At 36.3% G+C, this 25,027-nt stretch overlaps 2 protein-coding genes across 2 annotated transcripts; both read right to left on the reverse strand.

Annotated features, from left to right (window-relative positions):
* Positions 1 to 7,695: 7,695 nt before the first annotated feature.
* On the reverse strand, positions 7,696 to 13,665 carry LOC131949204 (putative U3 small nucleolar RNA-associated protein 11). The gene is made up of 8 exons (XM_059310993.1): positions 13,496 to 13,665; positions 10,723 to 10,784; positions 10,340 to 10,442; positions 9,750 to 9,866; positions 9,035 to 9,125; positions 8,725 to 8,849; positions 8,300 to 8,410; positions 7,696 to 7,818 (listed from the first exon to the last, which is right to left on the reverse strand). The coding sequence occupies exons 1-8, from the start codon at positions 13,547 to 13,549 to the stop codon at positions 7,732 to 7,734; spliced, it is 750 nt and encodes a 249-aa protein (XP_059166976.1). The 5' UTR covers positions 13,550 to 13,665; the 3' UTR covers positions 7,696 to 7,731.
* A 3,830-nt stretch (positions 13,666 to 17,495) lies between these two features.
* On the reverse strand, positions 17,496 to 24,683 carry LOC131949205 (uncharacterized). The gene is made up of 8 exons (XM_059310994.1): positions 24,544 to 24,683; positions 23,643 to 23,760; positions 22,988 to 23,079; positions 22,276 to 22,477; positions 21,340 to 21,450; positions 20,004 to 20,356; positions 17,775 to 17,991; positions 17,496 to 17,681 (listed from the first exon to the last, which is right to left on the reverse strand). Exons 2-6 carry the CDS (start codon positions 23,739 to 23,741, stop codon positions 20,264 to 20,266), a joined length of 597 nt encoding a protein of 198 aa, XP_059166977.1. The 5' UTR covers positions 23,742 to 23,760; positions 24,544 to 24,683; the 3' UTR covers positions 17,496 to 17,681; positions 17,775 to 17,991; positions 20,004 to 20,263.
* Positions 24,684 to 25,027: the final 344 nt, after the last annotated feature.

Raw genomic sequence — 25,027 nt, forward strand, 5'->3', positions numbered from 1 at the left:
GCACAGTGAATCACAACTACACAAAAGTGCAATCATTCTACACTCTATGGTTTCACATTCGATGGTGTACTATACGGGATTATTTCCCTTCAAAATAATTAGGGTTTTGAGTACTGTAAAGCCATAATTGAATATATCTTCATCTATGAAAGGAAGTTAATATTATATTTTGTTTTGTTGTATTTTCAGTGGCGTCATAAGGTGTGGTCGGGCTGATACTATTTAGGGGCGGCACCATAAAGGAAAAATCGTAAAATTTACTTTCAAAACAATGTTTTATCCTGTTAAGATGACAAAAAAAGTAGAGTAGAGGGGTGACACCAAATCGAAAATGCGAAACTGTAGGAGGAGGTGGGTTGACATCCTTAGCAGAGTTTCTTCCAGGCATCTCTTCGGGGGGGGGGGGCGGAGCTCCCCCCCCCCCCCCCCCCCCCCCGAACAAAATTTATATAATTTATATAGAAAATATAAATGTATACTTTTAACAGTGTCCGCCCCCTCCCCCCAAAGAAAGTCTACCGCCCCCCCCCCCCGAAAATTTCAAGTGCCCCCCCCCCCCCGGAGCAAAAAGTCTGGAAGAAACACTGATCCTTAGCGACCACACCTTGCAACACCCGACAAAGTAACGCCACGGTGTAAGTTTATTATAAAAAAAAATACAATTTTTTTTCAGACGAAGTGAACGTGTGTGTGTGTGTGTTTGTTTGAGTGAGTGAGAGAAAGAAATTATGTCAACACTAATAAATTTACTTGTATTCATTTTCTGGATACACCTATTAACCACACATGATACTAGCAACTAGACGAAAAGAAGACCGCATCAAACTGTACCCACATTCTTTCTCCGCCACTAAGCTCGCGTTGACACTAAGTAATTATAAACATCAGCATGACATGATGGCGTGCTTTTGTTATTTGTAATACAGCAACGTCAGCACGTCTTAGAGCTGCTGCTACCTAAACCCTCATGCTTTTAGAAGGTAACTAACAAATAGAAGGTAACCGCCATATAGAAGGTAACCACTATATAGATGGTAACCACTATATAGAAAGTAAAAGTAAGTAAAGTTCCCTTTTCAAACCTGACGGTCTATGGGGCAAGTGTAGTAGAGTTCACTTGTTTCTGTGACCTCGGCATATGAAGAGATAGTGTGGTCAGCACTATGCCCAGCCGCCTTTACTTTCCCCTAACGTGAGTTAGGTACCCATCAGAGTTGGGTGGACTCAGGGACGGTCTATAAACTTGAACCCGGATTCGAACTCGAGACTAACGGGTAAGCAGTCCAGCTCTCTACCGCTAGACCACTCCGTCCCATTGCTATAATAGTGCAACTATATTCATATTTTTTCCCCTTTCGGACCTAGCGCCCCACGGGGCAAAGGAAATAGCTTCTTTGACCCCGGCATATGAAGGTATAGTGTGGTCAGCCTACATTACGTTCCCTACAGTAAGTCAGGTACCCATCAGAGCTGGGTTGACTCAGGGACGTGCTACCTAACCCCTCCAGCCGGGGTTCGGAGCTCTAGAGTTTCGAATGTTCTACCACTCTACCACATCGCCCCATGCAATAATATAAAAAAAAACGAAAAAAAAAAGTTAAAAAATAAATATAAAGGAACCTTGGACAGAAAAAAAAAGGAGTAGTCAATTAATAACTTCACATTAAAAAAAATCTTACCTTTAAAACGCGAAATAAAATCCCTCCCTGTACGAGAATGTTTTACATGAGAATACAAGCCGCGCGCTTATCCACGGAGAATAATATTGCCAGTAGTCCCGCGTTTGTCGCCGTTTGCTCCCAGTCAGACCTCTGTGACCCAGTTCCTGTTTACACCTTACGTCTGCACTCTAAAACTACAGGTATAGGTGCACGACTTGCTAGGCATAATACAAAAATGGGGGGTGGGGGTGTAATTTTGTGAATGCCAAACTCAGAGTGAATTTAATTGCAGATTGACGTTAAAAAGTAACTCCCGGATATTGTTTAGTTTTTTTTTCCAAGTAGCATACACTCTACTTTTATATAGAAAAGTTGTTTGTGTTAATTAAGCTTTAATAACCAGTCATTGTTTACACCACGTGTCTCATAAATTAAACTTAAACAGATAGTTAAGTGAAAAAAAGTTAAGTGCTTTTTTCAGAATAGATCCTGTTTGTTTTATTTTTGGTACTTTTAACACGCGAAATAATTTAATGCGGGTATGGTGGAAATATTGACAACTAGACAACTGGATAGCAAGACAACTGGATAACTGGATAACAAGACAACTGGATAACTGGATAGCAAAACAACTGGATAATTGGATAGTGGAACCATTGGACATATTTTTAATAGTTAGATAGACTGCATGTCATTGGATTGAATCCATAGTCCATAGGAACATCGCTGAGTTCACTCAGCCCTAGAGTGTACCTGACAAAAGTGATGACGTGACCTCAGCATACATATCTTTCTGTAGATCTATAACCTAAACACTGAAGTAAATACAATCAGCACCCCTTCATCCCGGTAGGGAATAGACAGTTGAAGACTAAATCCCTAATCTCAAAACCAAACGATTTGTGAGGGTTAAAGGTCGCGGTGACCAGCAAGCGTTACACCACCTGCCACAAGCCATATCTGCTGCCATATCTCCACCCATCTGTAGAACGTGCAGCAACACACCAATAAATCACGCTTAAAAAAAACAACACAAACACGGAAGTGACATCTAGTACACAGATTAGATCTAAATGAGACTTGTAGCAACTTTTTGGTTTAACAATACCTGGTGTTAGAGAGCATGAAGGATTTTTTTCGGCAGGAGAATCGTTTTGAAACTGCACGAGTTATGAGGTAGGTTTTGTCAAATGTAAAAGGGAGGTGGATGACGTCAGACAAAAAGTATGACTTCAAACAAAAAATCCCCCCCCCCCCAGCTCCCGGACGCCCCCCCCCCCACCCCCGGTGTTTTAAAATGTTAGGTCAAACGAAAACTTAGATGTTTAAATAGTTTAATATATCAAAAGTTCACAAACTAAATGATAATAGATGTTATGATTTCCTCTCCTCTCCCCCCCCCCCAAATATCGCTTAACTACTTGACTGAGATATTAACATAAATAATATACAAATGTCACAAGGACAGGGTACTTTCACACATTTTTTTCCGGAAGGTGGTGAGATGGGGAGGGGGGTGACGGGCGGTCAATAGTCGAATTAAATATAATAATGCTATAATGCAACACCTGTGACCCCCCCCCCACCCCCTTGAATGATGCTAGTTCTCTTTTTATTTCTACATCACAAATGGTGTATTCACCAAACCAGATTTAAACGTTTAAACATAAATCTCCACCTTTCTGCGGGGAACCGTTTCTCGGTCAGTAGAATACAGGGTTTATGTCTACGGGAGATAGCAGTTTAAAAACAATGATGGAAACGGAAATAGAAATTCGCAGGTGAAGTATGAAGTGAAACAAATAGGTTGACGTAATGGCTATTTATAAATTCTAGCGGAATTCTGCTTGGGTCAGCGTTTTTGAAATGTATTTATAGTATCAGATTAAAATGAAATGAGTTCAGTATGCTTGGTTGAGTTTGTTAAAGTAGCGAAAATGATTTGTACAAATAAAAACTTGCAAAGGTTTTAAAAAATGGTTTTGAAAAATCTATAAAAAAAAAAATAAATACGTGTAAACTTTATGACGTAACTATGCAGGCAGAGTGTCACCCAGCCAGGGTGCCTAAGTGGCTCGGAAAATAGAGAAAAGCGGCCCCTTCTTGAATTAAATTTTCAAAACGCATTTTTAAAAACATTTTTGTCGGCGGAGTACAGGTGCTACAAAGGCACGTGTCCGTTTACATACTGCAATATAAAATAAAAACAAAAAGAAATCGAAAGGGTCAATTAGTCTACATGAACACATTTTTTTCTTTAAATCAAAGCACTAATGATTAAATTAGCGTTAGAGCTCTAGGCTGCTAACACTATAGTCGCGAGTTCGAATCCTGGTTCAAGTGGACCATCACTGAGCCCACTAGGCTCTAATGGGTACCCAGCTCACGTTTGGGAAAGTAAAGGAGGCTGGGCATAGTTCTGACCACATTATCCCTTCATGTGCAATAGGGTCGTCCATAAATGACGTCACACTCGTAGGGGGGAAGGGGGGGTCCTTAATTTTGTGATGATGAGGGGGTTCAGATGGTGTGACGTCACTTGTTTGCATTATAAAAGAAATGATAGAAAACGAGTTTTAGCCGTTATTTCGCGTTTTAGAAAACTTTTTTAATAAATTGTAATAGGAATTGATCAAAATACTCTGTTGACAGAATTCAGACAAGATTTTGGAAAAATATCGATGTTTTAAGAAAAATTCAACAGCAATTTTGAGGCGGGTTGTAGCCTGAGGTGTGACGTCATTTTAGGGGGGGGTCTGGCTTTTTGTGACGATGTGTGACGGAGGGGAGGTAAAAATCGTCAAAAAAAGCGTGATATCATTTATGGATGACCCCAATGTCAAGAAACATGCACCCTTCTTTATTTTTAGGCCACAACAGCTCCGATCCCCGCGGTCCAACAAGATTTTCCCCGGTGTCACATAATACCCCCTGTCCCTAGCCAAACATGGAGCCATTAGATATTTCCCGGTGTCCCATACCACGCCTGTCCCTAGCCAAACATGGAGCCATTAGTTTTAACATTTTTAGAACCTTTTATAAAACACAGAAATTGAATGCTAAAATATGGTTCTGGTGGACTAAGCCCATCTGGTTATCAAACTGATGGATAGACCACAAACTGCATGGAACTGTCACAGAAACAGAGTTTCTTCCAGGCATCTCTTCCCCCGAAATTTTTTTACCGCCCCCCCCCCCCCCCGAACGAAATGAAATTTATATAATTTATATAGAAAATATATACTTTTAACAGTGTCCGCCCCCCCGAAGAAAGTTTACCGCCCCCCCCCCCCCCCCGAAGATTTCAAGTGCCCCCCGGAGAAAAAAGTCTGGAAGAAACACTGCACAGAAACAGACTCAACGTTTACAGTAAGGCGCTGGGCATCGGCACACAGAGGGGGAAACCTGTGTAACGGTCTCACCTTATTGTATTTATGTAACTTGTATGTAATGATGTCATCCTCGTCTATTGATGTCACCTCGTCTATTGATGTCACCTCGTCTATTGATGTCACCTCGTCTATTGATGTCATCCTCGTCTATTCATGTCACCCTTGTCTATTGATGTAACACTCTTCTATAGGTATCACCGTTGTCTAATGGTGACACCTACTTGTGTTGGTGTCATCCTTGTGTATGTGTCACGTGTTGTGGTACTGCCCCTGTTAAGTTTTGCTAACTGAGCCAAAACATCTATCCTCCGCCCCAGTGTCTCTTCCAGACTTTTTTCTCCGTGGGGACACATGATATTTTCGGGGGGGGGGGGGGGGGGAGCGGACACTAGTAAAAGTATATGTTTACTTTATAAATTCCATCTCGTTCGCGGGAGGGGGGGGGGGTTAGACTTTTTTCGGGGGGTGGGGCGGAGTCCCCCCCCCCCCCCCCCCCGAAGAGATGCCTGGAGGAAACTCTGCCTCCCCCCCCCCCCCCCAAGTGCAAATCGTTTTAGATAAAGGAATGTTTGTGTATGTAACTGGGGTGATGAAGCATTATTTAAAGTAGAGTATGGGCGTGATTGTGAGCTTTGTTTTTTTTATTGAATAAGGCTCTCGAACTTCAACAATGTTGAAGGAGCATCGCATGTGTGTAGGGACAGCGTGTGTGTTGTTCAAAATTTTTATAACTAAACACCTTATGAAGTGGACAATGTTGTGCTTTTAAACTCTTCTGGAATAACGCAATGAAACACCGTGTACGGTCGAGGAATTTATAAAACGCGAAAAACAAGTCGGAATAAAAGACGCGTTTATCAAGTCGCGTTGCCACAGTCACCACTCGCTTGTCATCTGTTATTTACAAGGCTCTCAACTTCTCCAAACTCCGTTATCTAGTCCTTTGTCTACGTCCACAAGTGTGTTCGCCAGTTTGACGTTCAACTTGACAGGACAGTAAAACCCACTTCAGACCCCAGCCACGAAACCGGTGAACTCGTTGTCACGGTACGCGAAGGTCAAGGTTAAAAGCCTCACTTTGGTTCATAACACGGCGCGCCAGCTCCCCAGCTAGATAGAACACGCTTCTAGTTAACAAAATCAGCACAATGTTGTTTAACTATCTTTTTGCGTTGGTTGAACTTGGACACTAATCTATATATAAATAATTCTCTTCACGGATACCATAGAAAACACCAAGTTGTAAGCGCGCCTAGCAGCCCCTCTCTTCCTCTCTAGGCATATCCCTACCACCAGGTCTGGTGAGCTGTGGTTCACGCTAAATGTTTATAATCGTAGAGCCGGGTTTAGTGACGGGTATTAGGGGCAGATAATTTAGTTTGAAACGATTTTAAACTTAGGGGAGGTAACTAAGAGAAGGCTGCTTTCACGTGGGGGGTGGGTGTAGGGGGAAAGGAGGGGGTTATCGTCCTTAACGACCTACTGATAGTGTTTTAAAGCAAATATTGTCAGTGGCAGCATTAGTACTGTCCAATTTACAAATTATGAATTACTGAAAAAGTAGAAAATAAACAACTAGATCTAAATAGCGGCGTATGATACGCCGCGGGTCGGCTCGTAATTGTTATTTTATCTCGCCCAACTTGAAACATTTTATAAAAGAATCATAGATCTAGTAATCCCCATTTGGTCACAACTAATTCAAAAAAAACAACCAACAACAAAATCAACGCATATTGATCCAACCTCCTTAAAATGACATCACGAAGTTCCACCTTCTTTCCCTTAGAATAAAACTCTTACTAAAGAAATCTTCGTCATTTTTGAAAATGCGGCATCACGTTTCTTATCCCCCCCCCCCCCCATTGCGTGGCGTCATTTTGACGACCTCGTGAATTAAAAAAAAACAACTGATAATGTGCTAGCCAGAAAGTGGGTGACACAGAGCTACAGAAATCTTGGGACCCTCGCCCGTGTCTCTCGCTCGTATCGACCAACCGGAACTAGCGCACTTGTTAACGATACACTATCTTAAACCCTCCCAATAATCAAAACCGCTAAGTTGTGGTTATCTAAGGTTCAAAACAAAGAGGTCTCCTTCTTTCACCAAGGGGTAACAAAAAAAAGGGTAAAAAAAATCACTGAAGATTACTGAGATTTGAAGTGTGATTCACGTACTGGGTTTATCTAAATGAAGTGGTTTTGTTACCACACCTTACAAGCAACATACAGATGTAACAGGAACTAATGGCAAAGGTAGGAGGTAACTAGCTTTAGGTTGTCTAGAGATCAGCACGAAAATGCGAAAGAGAGGCAGTAATTACCGGCCCTTCCCCCCCCCCCCCGTTACTTGTGTTGCAGAGATAAAAAATGACATTGTAAACAACATACCTGTGGGGTACCAAATCTCCACCCTGAGTTAAACATACCTGAATTGAGCTAAAGAAAAATGTGGGCTAAGCTGATGAAAGATTACTTAAGATTAAGAGGGTTAACAACAAAACCACATCTTTTGAACTCAAACCCTTCAGCTAAGTTACCTTGTGCTTTACCAAACTGCCCTTCTGGCTCATTTTATATCTTGGCATAAGTGTTTGTTTTTATTTTTGCACAATGAAAGATAATTAAAACAAACATGACCATGTTTTTTTAAATTTATTAATAAGCATACAACACATCTATTTTTGTCTCTTGAAAGTGAATTTGTATTGTGCTGCGCTTTCTTTGGTCTCTGGTACCACACACTTCTTCTTGTGGGTTTTGTCCTATTGAAGAAAATAATTACGCAAATCTCAAGTCAAGTTACACAATCTGTTACTGTAATAATAGGTGTTTTTGTTTACCCGACAGTAGTATCAGACTAAAATGGTTTAATTTCCCATAAATGATTGTTTTTCTCAAACAAAATAAATGCATTAGGTAGAATTTACACCACATAATGAAAATTAACCTTATAATTAAAATATTGTAAAAGAAAGAAGCTAAAACAAATATTTTTATCACAAAATAAGTAAGAAAGTTTAGCTCCATATTGAAAATAAAACTAGACCCACCAAGGCAAAAAGTTTGAATTCCAGCTTGTCAGAAATAATTTTTTCTATCACAAAATAAGTAAGAAAGTTTAGCTCCATATTGAAAATAAAACTAGACCCACCAAGGCAAAAAGTTTAGCTCCATAGTGAAAATAAAACTAGACCCACCAAGGCAAAAAGTTTAGCTCCATAGTGAAAATAAAACTAGACCCACCAAGGCAAAAAGTTTGGATTCCAGCTTGTCAGCAATAATTTTAAGTTCCCGCGCTCTGTCAATTCTCTTGGTTAACTCCCTGTAAGCTGCGTCTTTAGCTGTCATCACAGACTAAACAAAAAGAAATATTTACAATAGAGTAAGGGGCAAACATTACATAAAACTAGAGTTAACAATAAAAAAATTCTAATCTAGTAAACAGTTAACAGGGATATAAAAGATAATACCCTAAAAAAGGTAGTGGACACATTTAATGAACAAAGGGACATTACTGTAGTTGGTTAAAAAAATCATTAGATCTAGGCTTTTTTTTTTGTAAACCCTAGCATTTTTTAAATTAACAAAACATATCTCTATTAGCAGAAAGCTTTTAATTAATTTTATAAACCATGTTTCTTATAAAACAAGGCCCAGAGTAATCTTACTTCAAGTTCCTCAGAGTTTAAAGAGAAAGTCCCTGTTTTTAGTGCATCTAACTTTGGCCTGTTGAAAGCTCTGTCTATGAAAGCTGGATGAGTGTCAAAAAACTTGGCAGCATCAAAACTCTCAGCTGTTAAAAAAAATATCACATTTAAAAGAAATTTATTTAATCAATCATTATTCTCAAAATAGATAATGAGATAAATTGTTTTTATACTCAGCAATAATTTTAAAGGGTTTATATTTAATAGTGAATTAATTTAGAATAAACAAAGACAATTAAGAACTATACACAAAAATAAACAACAAACTCACCTTCTTTTTTAGAATTGACAAATATCAGGTGAGTATTTTTCTTTTGGTCGCTGTCAATCATATGCAATGACTGCTTTAGTTTTTCTATTTTCTAAAATGACAGTAAATTTGGTTCACTATTAAATAAGCATGCTACCACAGAAATGAAACTGAAATTTAATGAATCCTAAAAAATAACACTTTACAAAAACCCCCATAAAGTTATTATTGTAAAGGTAGGTTATTAGTTTGTACATGATAAATCATCATCATCTTTTCCTGTTTGTGCCCAAGACACATGGGGTTAATGAAATAGAGTTAATCTGTTTCAACAACCTCAGCATACAAGGGGATAATATAGTCAGAACTATGCCCCGCCTTTTTTTTGCCATAACATGAGTTTGGTACCCACCAGAGCTGGGTGGACTCAGGAAAGTTCTACTAATTTGAACCCAGATTCAAACTCAAGACTTTTGGGTTAGCAGTCTGCCTCTCTACTGCTAGGCCACACTAGACCCCTGTGTACATTACTTTTTTTCTTATAATTTAGAACAAATAAAAAAAAAACAACTATGGTCAAAATGTCATCTTAAATCAATGAGATGAAGCAGTATGATTAAAATGTAATATTGTTTCATCATTGTTCATGCAATACAAATTATTCTCAGAAATCTAAACATCAATTTCAAATACATAAGCCTCAGAGTTTTAACATTTCAATTTTTATTTTGTTTACCTTTAATTCCTTGGACAACCTGTAAAGCACATATCTTCTGTCTTGCGTGGATATCAATTTTTCTTGCTCCTCAGTAACAACTGGCTCTTCAGATTCACGTAGCTGGTGCTCACCATCCTATTAAACAAAACAATCACACTTTACCATCTAATGAACACAAAAAGCAATCTATGTTTACCAGACTCACTATTCAGATTAGTACTAGTATTGATATTGTATAAAGAATGCACTGCGTTATTAATGCTATTCAGCTATCATTAACTGATTAATAACTTATTGTTTACGTACATAATTATACTTTAGAAAATGAATAAACTATTGTAACCAGAGCTTCAATGTAACTAATTGTGGTTGTGGTATGAAAAAAACGTAAAACATTAACAGACTATTCATTCATGATATGCCAACAGAGAACTGTAAAGAAAGATTTCATATGCTGTTTTTCTGAAAGTAGTGAAAAACTATAATTTAAGTGGATAATCGTGACAATTTTACTGAGTAATGTGAATAGTGCCAATAATAAAAACTGAAATACAGTTAGAGAAGAAAGTTTAACACATCAAGAAATGAAACAAATCAACAAAATTCACCAGTTTCTGGGTCCTCGTCATGTTAAAATAAAACTCATCGGGGTTTCTGTCCTCAGCCTTTCTTTTCAGCTTTTTTATAGTTTCTTCTTTTTTATGGAAATCTCTGAAAAGGAACACAATAAGAAAACAAGTTTAAAGCAAACTTCATTGCATAAAAAATAATTCATCTACTAATTCGATAGCCATTTTAATGATACTCTTAATAAAAAGAAAGTTAAACAAAATGTGTTCAGGTTAGTCATTATTTTTCCAAAAGTGTTAAAATTAAAGAGAACACTCTTCAATTTCATAGTATATATTTTACAAAAAGGGATAATTATTCACTAAACTAGGAATTTTATTTTGACTAGAGTTAGTAAAATAATAAAAAAAGGGAAACTTACTTTGCTCTTTCTACATAATCTTTTTTCCTCTCTAGCATACCCAGATGCCTTCGCTCCTCAGGCTGAAATATTTAAAAAAATTAATTAAATGCACAGTTAGACTATAGGATAAAGCAGGGCACTAAGAGCAGTGTGGTAATACCCCCTTCTTCTTCTTATTCGTTCTTAATTTTAGTGTCCAACACAATTTAGGATACGTGTCAGCTGGTTATGCGCCATTGAGGCCATTGACTACGATTTCAGCCTGCTTTTCTTTTTGGATTTGCTTCCATAGCATTTGTCCAACCAAGAACAAACTACAAGGCAGCAGTTGTTAGATTTTGGAGTTGTCTCTCCTAGGAGATTGGCTGTCTTCAGCCTCATCTGCCCAAGGGTCTAACTCGAGACTTCATTTTAGCAACCTTGAGCTTTATCGACTAGACCACGCCGACCTGTAATACCCCCTAAATATTATTTAAATAACAATAATAGGGATAGCATGGTCGAGTTGTTGTAGAGTGATAAATTCAATAGCTATCCCGAAAATTCATAGTCAAATTCAGATCTTTGTCCGGATTCGTGAATACAGGAAATCCCTGGGCCCATCCAGCATTAGAGAATTAGTCTATTTAATTAGAGTAAGTACAGATGGCTTGTCATAGTGATGAACACTTAAAATTAAAACAGATCTTTATTGCATGATTTGATTGTCTTTAACACTTTAACAATGCTTTCTACTTATTTAGTAATAGCATTAGTTAGGCTATAGGCCCTACTATCACCAGTATACTGAGCATTGTATTATTTATTATAGGATAGGGCAAAGGTCTACTTCCTACATTGTATAATTAATAATTATTAATAATTATTAGTCTGGCGCGTTGCTTAGATGGTAGGATTGACCTCTGACCCTGAAACGTCCCATCCACGACAAATGAAAAACCTCGCAAATTCTCATCATTATTTTAATGCAAAATGCTAATAAAATAGATAATATGTCTTAGAATGCCAGAAAAAATCGAGATATTTGTTGTTGTAAATAAGGAGAGGATTTCTAGTGGAGCGCTCTCTGTAAAAACTGAACCGCCGCTAAAAACGACCGACCTCCGGGAAAAACGGCCCGACAGACTCTAAATCCTTATATAATTGAGATATTTACCTTGTATATTTACATTATTATTGATTCTGGTTTCCAAAATCTTATCCCAAAATGAGGTACCCACGCTGACATTTCTATCAGCTATTTTTAGTATCATGACGTCATTGCTACGCTAGTTGCCAGACTGAAACAACTAGTTTTTGTTTTTTACGGAATGAACTGTTAAGTCTAGTATTTTAATTATAATTCAATTGTAGCATGTGCGGAAAAAGTAAAATTATGGACATTATTATTGTATTAGTAATTTTATTAGTATATTAATTTTTTTCTTCACTGTGGGCTGACAGTTGCTGCATTCGTGACCGGTGGCTAACCTCGTTAACGCTGCGTGGCCTATTCGTTTATTGAATCAGTGATGCTCGTTCAGTGGCCTTTTTCAGAGCTAGGCCTAATTACGGGCAAATTTTAGACTTAATTGATCGGCCGTTAGCCTTTTTCATTGCTGCGTATTTTAAAAAATGCTCGTTCAGCGGCCTTTTTTTTTTTGGCGCTAAATAATCTGTTTATGGGCATTTATTTATTTATTTTTTTAAGCTAGACGTAGATCTAGTTTAAAAAATATTTTTTTTTATACAGCTGGCTGTTTAGCATGCCTGATATTTGAACTTAAAAAAAAAAATGATCGAACTTTTAAAAAAAATTACCAGAAGTAGGGAAGTAGGTCTGTTTTTCAATTTGTTTGAAAAAGGGGGGGGGAAGAGAGAGAGAGAAGTGAAGACACCGACCATCTCGTGTACGCGTGTTCATTCTATGACGTGTACTATAGGCCTGCTGAACTCACAGTGACCCGCGACCGTGGTGGGATTTTTCATCCACAGGATAGTAAACGTAAGCAAGCAATCACGCGAGTGACGATGTTTGGAGATTTTATTTTTTAAAAAAAATCACATACGTCATGTTTTCAAGATGAAAAAAAATTTAATGTAAAAAAAAAGACACTAATACCATGTATGAACCTCAGCTGCCACACTGTTGACTCAATATAAATAATGTGAATTGAGTGTAAAATGTATTTGTATTTATAAACTATCATAACTATTACTATCATATCATTTTAAGCATATTTATTATTTAAAATTAGAAAATTAGAATTTGAAATAAAAATATTTATTATCAATTATGGTCATTTGATTTATGCAGGTGTTCATTATTTCATAAAATGGTATGAATAACATGTAGAGTAGAATTTAATAAATAATAAAATAACTAGATCTAGTTTTATTATCAACCAGTTGCTTTTTGTTATTTTCCGGTGAGTAAATAACCTAAGCTGACGCAATAACCATGGCGGGAATGAAAAGCTCGTGTACACAAGTCCACGACGTAATGTTATGCCGATCGAGGAGCAAGAATTCTGTTTCGGCATACATTTTCCATTCTAGACTAATTTTCAAATTCTCTCTTTTCTCGTCAACCGAATAAGCTAGATATTTAAATGTGGTGTCAAATGTTCTCTTAAGGGGTAAGGAAGTTAATGGTGTATTTAAAATAACAGAATATTTTATTTTAAAAAATCCATAATTCAACCTAATAATATTAATAATTAAATAATTATCATTTAAAACGTAGTGTTAGTGTCGTGACACACACACACTTCACACAGTAATTCTAACTAAACTGACTGTAATAACTTACCTGCGGTCGCTCTCTATGAATTTTCTGTGTTTTATCTTTTTTCCAAGAAGACATTTTGAAGTTTATTGAATGTAGATCTAGATCTATAAATTCAAATAATTAATTTCAACTTAGAAATTTGCTTCGCCGGTTTGATCAAAATAATGATAGTCAGGCCCTACTGATTGAAACTCTCTAATCAAGAAAATGTAAAAATAAAATATTTGTTACAAGAATTATTTCCCTTAGGACTTTCATTTAATTTTCGGTTTTAAACTAGGATGAGAAAAATGTAATAATTAATATGCATATTTTAAAAAATACATATTTATAATTAATTAACTTTATAATAATTTTTAAAAGGTTGAAGTAGTAAAAATGTTATCAAATCACGAGGCGGCGTTATAAAAGTTTTATTATTGTTATAATTATTATTATTAGGTGTCAATAAATTATAAATAGACAAAATAATCAGATAAAATAAAATACTTAAAAAAAACTTTTTTAAAAACCACGTTTTTCTTGTGGACTAAAAAGTAGAAAATAACTATTTACATACATTTGATGACAAAAAACGTGGGTACGTTCACCATCAAACTTCCCGACCCATCTGCCCGACCCACGTTTTTTGTCATCAAATGTATGTAAATAGTTATTTTCTACTTTTTAGTCCACAAGAAAAACGTGGTTTTTAAAAAAGTTTTTTTTAAGTATTTTATTTTCTCCTTTTTAGTCCGTTGCTACACATGAAAAACGTGGTTTTTAAAAAGTTTTTTATATAGTTTATTTTCTACTTTATCTAATCACTTGATTAGGTATGACTTGACTAAGTGTTTTTAAATACACGGACTAAAAAAATCTTGAGCGACCGATACGCTTTAAACAGAGAAAGGGTGTAATTTACGTTGCTGGCGTGGAGATCTACTCACGAATCACGTGATCAAATCTCCCATAAACAAACAAATAAACGCGAAGCTGAGTTAAGGAAAAACGTGTTTATGTGTATTTTAGCATGCCCAGCGTACCAACCGTGTCACCGTTAACAATGTGTTACCGTGTCCGTTCTCCTTTTTAGTCCGTTGCTACATATAAAAAACGTGGTTTTTAAAAAAGTGTTTATAAATACACGGACTAAAAATCTTGAGCGACCAGGATTCGAACCTGGGTTGTCGCGGCCACAACGCGAAGTACTAACCACTATACGATCACGGCCAGCGCGCTCACATCGATTGGGGCCGAAGTAACTGTGTCAATACTTCAGTCTTGTCGGTATCTTTAGAAATCATGTCCTCAATGTTATGGTCCTTGGGGCGTAATTAAATTAAGCTAATTACGGTCACTAATTGCTAGTTTTTATGATTGCATCTGAAATTGTTAGGCGAAAGTAGCATGCATGCCAAATTTCAGGTCTCTAGAGCAATCAGAAGTGGGCTAATTTTCGATGTCAATTTTAACAACAAACATCCAAACAAACAAACGCGAAGCTGAGTTAAGAAAAACGTTTTAAAAAGAGCAACCAGGGGGATCTAAAACATAAAAAACTTGTAACATAAATAATACCAAGTAATGCATGTCGAAAATGTGCACGTGTGTGTAATCGTACATTTGTATGCAAATTTAATAACAATTAAAAGTGGGTTTGTTTAAAAGATTTAGAATCTAGTAGTAGATAGGCCTAAATTTTTATTTCAAAAAAATTCCCCAAAATCTAGCCCTGCTTTTGTGTGCGTGTGATTTTTCAGATTGCCTTTTGACCTTACGTTTAGTGAACCGTGATGACAATGGGACAATAATAATTTTACTTATTTAATGTACACCCTCAAGTGGCGTCACATGGTTGGGTGTCTCCAAGTAAAGGAGGATGTCACCTCACCCCTTCCAACAAGTTTGTATTTTCAGTTTGGTTTCACTCCTGCTCCATTCTATTTTATTATTTAAACTGGATTAAGCTTTATTTTTTTTTTCAGCAAAGTTTTACGATTTTTCGATTTGATATCACTCCCAATGTGGTGTAATTTGGGACGTCCGCCATCTTATGACGCTACTGTTCCCCCTCCACCTTAGATACTGTAATTTTTGACATTATCTAGTCGTACTTGTGTCCAGAGGCGTAGCTAGGGGAGGGCGGGTGGGGCGGCCGCCCCGGGCGCCAACCTCAAGGGGGCGCCAAAAGGGGTAGAGAAATTACACAGACAGGTATAACTATATATAGAAATAGGAGGGAGGGGGCGCAAAGTTGATAGTCCGCCCCAGGCGCCGGAATAGGTCGCTACGCCTCTGCTTGTGTCCGCACAATTGACGGCCTGGTACAGTGGATGACTGCAAGTAAATGTTATGAGTACAGTGGATGACTGCAAGTAAATGATATGAGTACAGTGGATAACTACAAGTAAATGATACGAGTACAGTAAGAAGTATGTTTTACAAAAGAAAAAAAAAAAAACAAACAAAAACAACGACGTCACATGTTTAAAATACGGAGAGTACATAACGCTAATGGAGTCATCTTCCAATTTTGGGATGTGAAGAAATGTACTATTTCATTCAAATTTGATTTATCAATACGTACGCTATGAAATGTATACAATTTTCTCGGCCTAAACTAATACAAATTTCTTTTAAACACAACATAAATACCATTAACAGCCGGGTTTTTAACGGAATCATTTAAGTCCCTTCATCAGTGTGTGTATTTAATTTGGTGTTGTGTTGACTAATAATGTTTATAATTTCGTTTTTACAATAGGTATCAGAAGCCTATGTTATTTTTAATGTGTCGGATTTTTAGCTGTTTAGTTATTTCTTTGTTTTGTCACTGATATCGTTCAACGTGTATTAAAGCCCATTGATTCTTGACCAATAACTATATTATAAATTATTTTTTCCAAACAAGTATAACATTAAAATATATATGTCTATGATTCAAGTGAAAAACGGGTACCCATGACTACTATTCCCATATAACAGAATCAGAGGCGTATCCAGGTTTTCGTTGAAGGGGGAGCGAAAAGAGCAAAAAAAAAGGCGCCGAATTTTTAACACGTTCTATATACGTGTATTATATATATATATATATATATATATATATATATATATATATATATATATATATATATATATATATATATATATATATATATATATTTATATATAGATAACCAACTCAGAGTGAACATAGTGTCAGTTTTTAGATGACTGTTCTAAACATACATATATATTACACATGTATACTGATTCAGAAATAGATTTAAATAAGTAGCAGTGGTATTATGATAATATTTTTTTTACAGAGGGGTCCATGGGGGAGGGGGGTTGTAACTGTTTCATATAATTTGTAATCGTATCACTATCGCCATAACTGTAAGAATACTACTACTTCAATTCATCGTGATGACGTTGTTGACCGTGTCAAAATTTCCCCACCGCTACGCAGCTTGCCCATAAGAAAATTTAAATAGAGGTGCCACATCAGTTGTATTTGTTTCTGTGTTGTAATTTTCAAAAAAAATAATCACACGATTCAAACTGTATATATAAAGTAATTATGTGTGAAGTTTTATGTATAACATTTTCTAATGCAATTATTTGAAAGCAAATACATTATACAGTTGCCTTAAACTTAACACCCCTCTTGCCAAGTGGTACTACCAGTAGAGGATTTTAAAAAATTCCAATGCATCGTAATGGTTATTTTTAGAATGAAAAACTGATGCAGCTGTTAATACGTGTTGTAAACGTAGAAACTACTAGACTAGTACAATAATGCTTAATTGCTGCATGAAAAGAAATCTGCCGACCAAAAATATTTTTTTAACAAATATCATTGTTTAAAACTTTGAGTTTAAAAAGTTTCCAAAAAGGCGCACTTTGCTGAAAATGGCCTGCTCCCCCCTGCGTACGCTACTGAACAGAATATTTGCAGAACTTTGCGCCATAGTAGATGTCTCCAAAGAAAGGATTTCTAAACCAATAGTGAGTAGGTTACATCAACAAGATAGGCATTTAAAACTGTATTGCCATTTAAAGATATTTTAATTTTTTAATTCAAAATTCAGTAATTATTTGTTTTGTTTGAGAAAAATAAACTTGGACTGGAACATTTTCAAGTGAACGCCATAGAAATGACAGTAATATTGCCGTCAAATCCAATATGACTGATTTTTGCAATATCGTGGTTGTGAGAATATGTTTTGTTACCGACTTCAATCTGTAAGTAAAAAAAAAAGGCACATTTTGGCGAGAAGATATGGTATTCTATAAAAGTAAGTAAGTGGTTTGACAACAGTTTTAAAAGACAAACCTCAAATCCAGAGTGTGTGTAAGTGATCGTAAGTTCAAAGTTTTGTGATTTTACGAAGGGGAATTCTGCGAAGTCAGTGCTGGTATCATAGTCCCAGAAGTCGTCTGTCTTGTGGCTCACGGAGACCACCCGGATGTAGTCTCCAACCTCAAACTTGACCTCGAAGAATAGGGCGAGCTCTTCCTTGCTTGCATTGCACGACAGGTAGATGGAAAACCTGCCACAGGTAGAAGCAAAACAAAAAAAACCTTTGAAATATTTTTTTTTCGCGGGGGGTTTTCACCCCCCCCTTCCCCTATAGAATATTGACCATTTACGACATTATTCGAGGACTATCTTTCCCATGCTATTTTCCCATTTTTCGAAAAATTTCCCCGAGTTTCTTCCAAGCATCTCTCCCCCGAAGAAAGTTTACCGCCCCCCGAAATGGAATTTATATAGAAAATATATGTTAAACAGTGTCCACCCCCCATGCATAGCCCCATTCACTTCCACAAACTTTTAATCAGACATAAATTAGTACAAGATTATACATTTGCTTATATTTAAGTTAGCATCATCTTAAAAAAAGTTTTGATCCCATTACAAATTTTAATCCATGTAGCATAAATGTAAAACTGCAATTTTTATCTTGAAAATACACCATTAACTATCGATGTAAATATTGCACTTTTACATTTAAAATGTAGCATTAAATACTGATGTAAAACAATGCATATTTAGAATGAAATTGTGCTATTAACTATCCGAATGGATCTGCTCCCCCTGTGGCCATATATAGCCTATATATATATATATATATATATATATATATATATATATATATATCCTAATTTATAAAAGCCCAATGTGCGCACATCTCTCTCTCTCTCTCTCTCTTTCTCTGTCCGCAAAAAATTTTCGCCGGACATCACGTCAGAATCGGCAGCGATATATCGAGAATTTTTTACGGACTTTTGTTGAAAATAATATGTTAGATGTTTTAAATGTATAACCACAATTTTATTTAAAGAAGAAAAATAAAAATTTAAGGCGTATTCGAATGTAGAGAAACAGTATTATTTATGCAACCGGAAAAGCATTAATATATGTGAAAAAGAACGCATAAAACTGTGACGTCACTATTGCTTATACATTAACTAATGACGTCATCTGCCGTGTTTAGAATGAAAAGAAATGAACTATTTCATTCAAATTTGATTTAGATCTACGTACACTATGAAATGTATACAATACAATTTTTCCGGCCTAAACTCATAAAATTTATTTTATGTATTTGGATTCTAGATCTAGAGATTCTAGATCTAGACTAAATCTAAATCTACGCAATAACTAGATCTAGACGTAGACGCTAAGATCTAGATTTAGACTCTAACTTCTCTAAAATCAATTCCAAAAATAAATTTCTATATTAGGACTAAACTATTTCAAGACTTATTTATTTTATACAAAATCTTTGTTTGGAACTGGCTAATTTGGGATAAAAAATTAATTTGAAAGAATAGGCATATTCGCGTAAGTTAAGATTTTAAAATACGTGTTTCATTCACCGTATTTTATAAGGTGCCTAAATAGCGGAGATGTTAGTGTACATTAAACCACGCAGGTGGTGCGGGTTCGAGACACAGCAAGTCAACTTGGTTAATGTGTTCTTTTTTATTATGCTCGGGCTAAACTTTAAAAAAAAATTCTTTGTCGGGTGTCCGATAGGGCACTTCCCGGCGCCGCAGGCGCTTCAAATTTGGCATGATCTTGCCTTGGTGCGACAGAACACGGGGGCCGGTTGGCCGAAAAGTCTACGATGTGGGGGTCAAAACTGACCTCGACTGACCGGTACCTTATATGAGCTATAAATCGAAAAAAAATGTCCACGGAGGAACCTCTTCATAACTCCTGAGGTCGTAGACCGACCTCCGGGCGAATTAATTAAGCATGCAAATTCTCAATGTTTTCGAAAGCCTAAGCGAAGCTGGGCAGCATGCCTAGTATATATATATATATATATATATATATACATATATATATATAAATATATATATATATATATATATATATGTATATATATATATATATATATATATATATATATATATATATATATATATATATATATATATATATATATATATATATATATATATAATTTGTAAAAAAATTGTGCTCTTTACTTTTTTCGCCCCCCACCCCTCCTTCCACCTTACACCGAAAACCTGCATACTACCAATGTACCTGTCTGAATTCTGCGGCACATTAGCTGAAACGATGAGTTCGTCTCCCACAAAAACACCATCAAACTCAAAGTACCTGGGCTAAAATTGGGGTTGGGGTGAAAGAGGAGTGAAAGTTAAACAAATAATCTCGTTTAAAACTGTAAAGAACAAAACAATCGTATAATTTTGTACTTGAATTGTATTACATTTATATTGTATTTTTAAAATTAATTACTGATTTCGTGAGGTTGGCGTGTTTATATGTTATCATTGGATGGCCTAATTAATGCTCAGAGGATCTGATATGTTAATTACAATTACATTCAACTTAAAAGATGTAAATAAGACATTCTTACGTACAGGTTGGTCAATCTGAAGGTAAATAGAAATACGTTTACGTATGGTGAATGTCAGACAATCGTATAAGATTTATAAGACATGTTTGGTAAAGATCGTAAGCCATATAATATTAGATAAACATATCATAAGATAAGATAAGAAACTAGTATAAGTGTACGTGGGGCTTTGACCACAAGTGCATTGACCATAGACGTTTGACGACAGCGGGACTTTGACCGTATGGGTCTTTGACCATAGGTGGTTTGACCATAGGGTCTTTGACCATAGGGGCTTTGACCATAGGGGCTTTGACCACAGCGGAGCTTTGACCATAGGGGGTTTGACCATAGGGGCTTTGACCATAGGTGATTTGACCATAGGGGCTTTGACCATATGTGGTTTGACCATAGGGGCTTTGACCATATGTGGTTTGACCATAGGGGCTTTGACCATAGGGGCTTTGACCATAGGAACTTTGCAACAGGTGGAGCGTCCATATGGGGCGTTTGGTCGCATGAGCTTTGTCCATGCATGATAATGATAAATTTAACATGGGATAAAAAGTTACGTAAATATTCAATGCTGTAATAACGCTATTATTCACCATATTGTATAAATACAAGTCATCTAGAAGACTCGTCAAAACCATGGAGAATCTTGAAGAATATAACTCGTCTAAAAAAGGTAAAAGGACTTTATTGTATCCTTGACATAGATTTTGGTTTCACAGGGAACAGTCCGTAATGGACGCTGTACGTGTCTTATGCATTTTCATTTGTGAACCTTTATACCCGTAGATCTATCACAACTTATTATGTTTATTAATGAATCTACCCGTAGATCTATCACAACTTATTATGTGTATTAATGAATCTAGTTAATTTCATTGGGCTAAAACATGTCAGGGTGTAGATGAAACAAACAGTGCGACAAGATTAATTAATTAAATTAATTTCGACATTGTCCTAGCATAAAATGATAATCACAACTCGTTTCTTTTTGTTTTGAGAACTTACAATATATTTGATCTTGGTTAATGTGACATTTCCCTGCACCGTCAAGTAGCGAGTATAGTACAATGGCATTGTGAGGGTATAATTTGCGTATACCATGTCAGCGACCGAAATCTGAATAAAAGTATTTCAGAAAACACACTTTATGAATGACGAGAAAACAGACTTTATTATGAAAACAAACTGTATGACTAATGAGAAAACAAACTTTATGAGCAATGGAAAAACAGACTAATGAGAAAACAAACTTTATGAGCAATGGAAAAACAGACCTATTAGCGAGGAGACGAACACAAAACATGTCTTCTAGTAAATTTACCTAATCTGATTTAACAATCGATAACGCAGAGATAGTAGTGTACATATGTTTGTATGATCTGCGTAGTGTAGAAATATATGGTCAGTTTGAGGTACGGCTGCGTTAACCTCCCCATACATGAGTCACGTACCCATCTAGGGGGTCGGCGCGGTCGAGTCAGTAAAGCTCATGGTTGCTAAACCCAAAAGTCTCGAGTTCGAACCCTCGGGCAGATGAGGCTCGTTAGCTAGGGACAGCCACTCTTCTAGGAGAGACAATTCCAAAATCAAACAACTGTTGCCTTGTAGTTTGTTCTTGGTTGGACAAAGGCTATGGAAGCAAATCCATAAAGAAAAGCAGGCTGAAATCGGAGTCAATGGCCTCTATGGCGCATAACCAGTTGACACGTAATCCTTAATTGTGATAGAAGCATTGTCGAGTCGGCAAATCATTGATAAATTCCAAAAATTCTCGAGTTCAAAACCCTCTTGCAGATAAGGCTTGATCTCTCCCAACACTAAAAATTAAGAACGAAGAAGAAGAAGAAGATGACGTACCCTTCTCATTCTGATACTTGAAATGGGTACTTCAGTCATGAGTTTTACCTTTCCTCACTAGTCAGGTAAATGTTGTTGACTTACTTGTAAACGAGAGGCTGATAATGCGATATTAAGGCGAAAACGTTGGCCTAAGTTGATGGGCATTGGTCCCCCAGAGCTTTCCTCCTTTGACCAGTGCAAACCTTTGGAATTTCGGATGATTTTACCCTTTGTAAAGCTGACTTTCAGCGTCAGGGGCATGTACAGATAACAGCTGATGGTTCTACACAGGCTGATGGTAAAGCTGAAAGGTAAGACTTTTGTTATAGTGGTCAGTTTGGTAAAGGTAAGACTTTTGTTATAGTGGTCAGTTTGGTAAAGGTAAGACTTTTGTTATAGTGGTCAGTTTGGTAAAGGTAAGACTTTTGTTATAGTGGTCAGTTTGGTAAAGGTAAGACTTTTGTTATAGTGGTCAGTTTGGTAAAGGTAAGACTTTTGTTATAGTGGTCAGTTTGGTAAAGGTAAGACTTTTGTTATAGTGGTCAGTTTGGTAAAGGCAAGACTTTTGAGAAAGCGGTCAGAATGGTGTTTCAAATCATTGTTTTATGTTCAAAACATTTTGTCCGAAACATTGCCTTGTACAACACAAATATTGATTAAAAAAAAAATAAAAATGTCTGTCAGTTTTAAAACCATACGATCAATACACCCTAAAGCTGTTGTAAGTCAGTAGCACAGGCTACAATAGTTCTGATTTAAGTTTTAGCACAGATGTTGACAAATGCAGGTAAATAAGACAAAATGTTTGCCTCACTCCTTGGCTACAGACGGCACTGTGCCGGTTATTTCAATTCTGTTCACCATAGACGCAGATACAGGCACTGCTTTGGCATAGGGCATCTTGTACTAGAGATAGAGAGTGAGAGAACATTTTTTGTGAACTATAATATATATATATATATATATATATATATATATATATATATATATATATATATATATATATATATATATATATATATATATATATATATATATATATATATATATATATATATATAAGAAGTGATTATTAAATATGTATATAAGGTGATTATTAAATCCATATTTATATGTTATACTATAATCTCTATTACCCAGGTTTTTTAAAATCTCAACATTGAATTTTAATTGAGTTGAAACCTAGTTATTTTATTCTTCGGCTTCCGTCGGAAAAGGGGTCGTCCCCCCCCCGTTAATTACCCCACTTCATGGACCAAAGCTAATTAAAATAAAGCATTGATTCCAGCTATATATAGGGACAAGCCTAATTAATTTTTTTTTATACTCCTGTGTAGTTTAAAGTGAGCTTAAACACTGCCACACATCCAGGTGTAGATGTTTTTAGATTAATTTACTTCGTTTAATTTAAATATCTGACATTTCGAGGGCCCACGTCCAGGCTAAAACAAATGCTTAGATAAATTTACTTTGTTTAATTTAAATTTCTGACACTTCGCGGGCACCAACAGTGTCAGCAACACAGCAGACAGCAGCCATGTTTTGACCACCACATTTTGGGACGCCATCAACAACAGCTCTTTCAACCTGTTGGCCAAGTGAACACTCACCAAAATTTAAAGGAAAATAATTTTTTTTTAGTTTACGTTCATGATAATCTAAAAGTAAAATAAAATCCTTAGTTTACATTCGTGAACATTTAAAAGTAAATTAGAATCCTTAGTTTACATTCATGAACATTTAAAAGTAAATTAGAATCTTAGTTTACATTCATGAACATTTAAAAGTAAATTAGAATCTTAGTTTACATTCATGAACATTTAAAAGTAAATTAGAATCATTAGTTTACATTCATGAACATTTAAAAGTAAATTAGAATCATTAGTTTACATTCATGAACATTTAAAAGTAAATTAGAATCATTAGTTTTTGAAACTTCCTGACCCCTCCCTTCTCAGCACAGAGTGCGAATTTTCACGACGTACTGACCCTCATCATGGGACGGAGTGGTCTAGCGTAAGTCTCGAGTTCGAATCCGGGTTCAAGTCAGTAGACTGTCCCTGAGTCCACCCAACTCTGATGGGTACCTAACTCACGTTAGGGAAAGTAAAGGCGGCTGGGCATAATGCTGTCCACACTATCTCTTCATTTGCCGAAGTCACAGAAACAAGTGAACTCTACTTCACTTGCCCCATAGACCGTCAGGTTTGAAAGGAAAACTTTTACTGACCCCAATCGGCACAAAGGGAGTGGAGTGAGTTTATAGAATTTCCTGACCCCCCCTCAGCCTCAAGAGTGTGGCGTCTTGAACCCCTCTACTCTGAAGTTTTGAGTCTACCTATCTTCCAATAAGGTGAAAATTTGACTTACCCAAGCTAGCAGATAACTGAGATGTCGTGTGGTGTGTGGTTCTGACCAAATTTTATCTGCCAGTAAAACCAACACCCGCCAATACCTGTTTGTTGACGTCTGCTAACCCGCCCGTTGTACGTGGCGACAAGACCTGTTCATCAAGTGTGTTAAGGCTGACATTTGATTATGTTTCGCAACTGGCTTTGGCTGAATTAAACCAGGCTAATCCTCTGATTTCAAACTGATGAGAAGCCTGGCACATTGATGTTAATTATGTTATATCGTTTATAAGAAGGTAAAGTAAATAACGGCTATAAGTGAAATACAGGCGTTCAATATCTGTAAGAATAAAGGTTAGTCTAATGTTCTTATAAATATATGGAGGATCAAAATGTGTTGGAATATCGATACAATGCAATGTCTGTCAAGGTAAATCTAAGTTAGATAATATACAAATCAAGTCTGTGTGTCTTTCTGAATATAGAATTGTCCATCTAAATGG

Source organism: Physella acuta, unplaced genomic scaffold (genome assembly GCF_028476545.2).
Source record: "Physella acuta isolate Inbredline_101_S28 unplaced genomic scaffold, ASM2847654v3 ptg000677l, whole genome shotgun sequence".
NCBI lineage: Eukaryota > Metazoa > Mollusca > Gastropoda > Physidae > Physella > Physella acuta.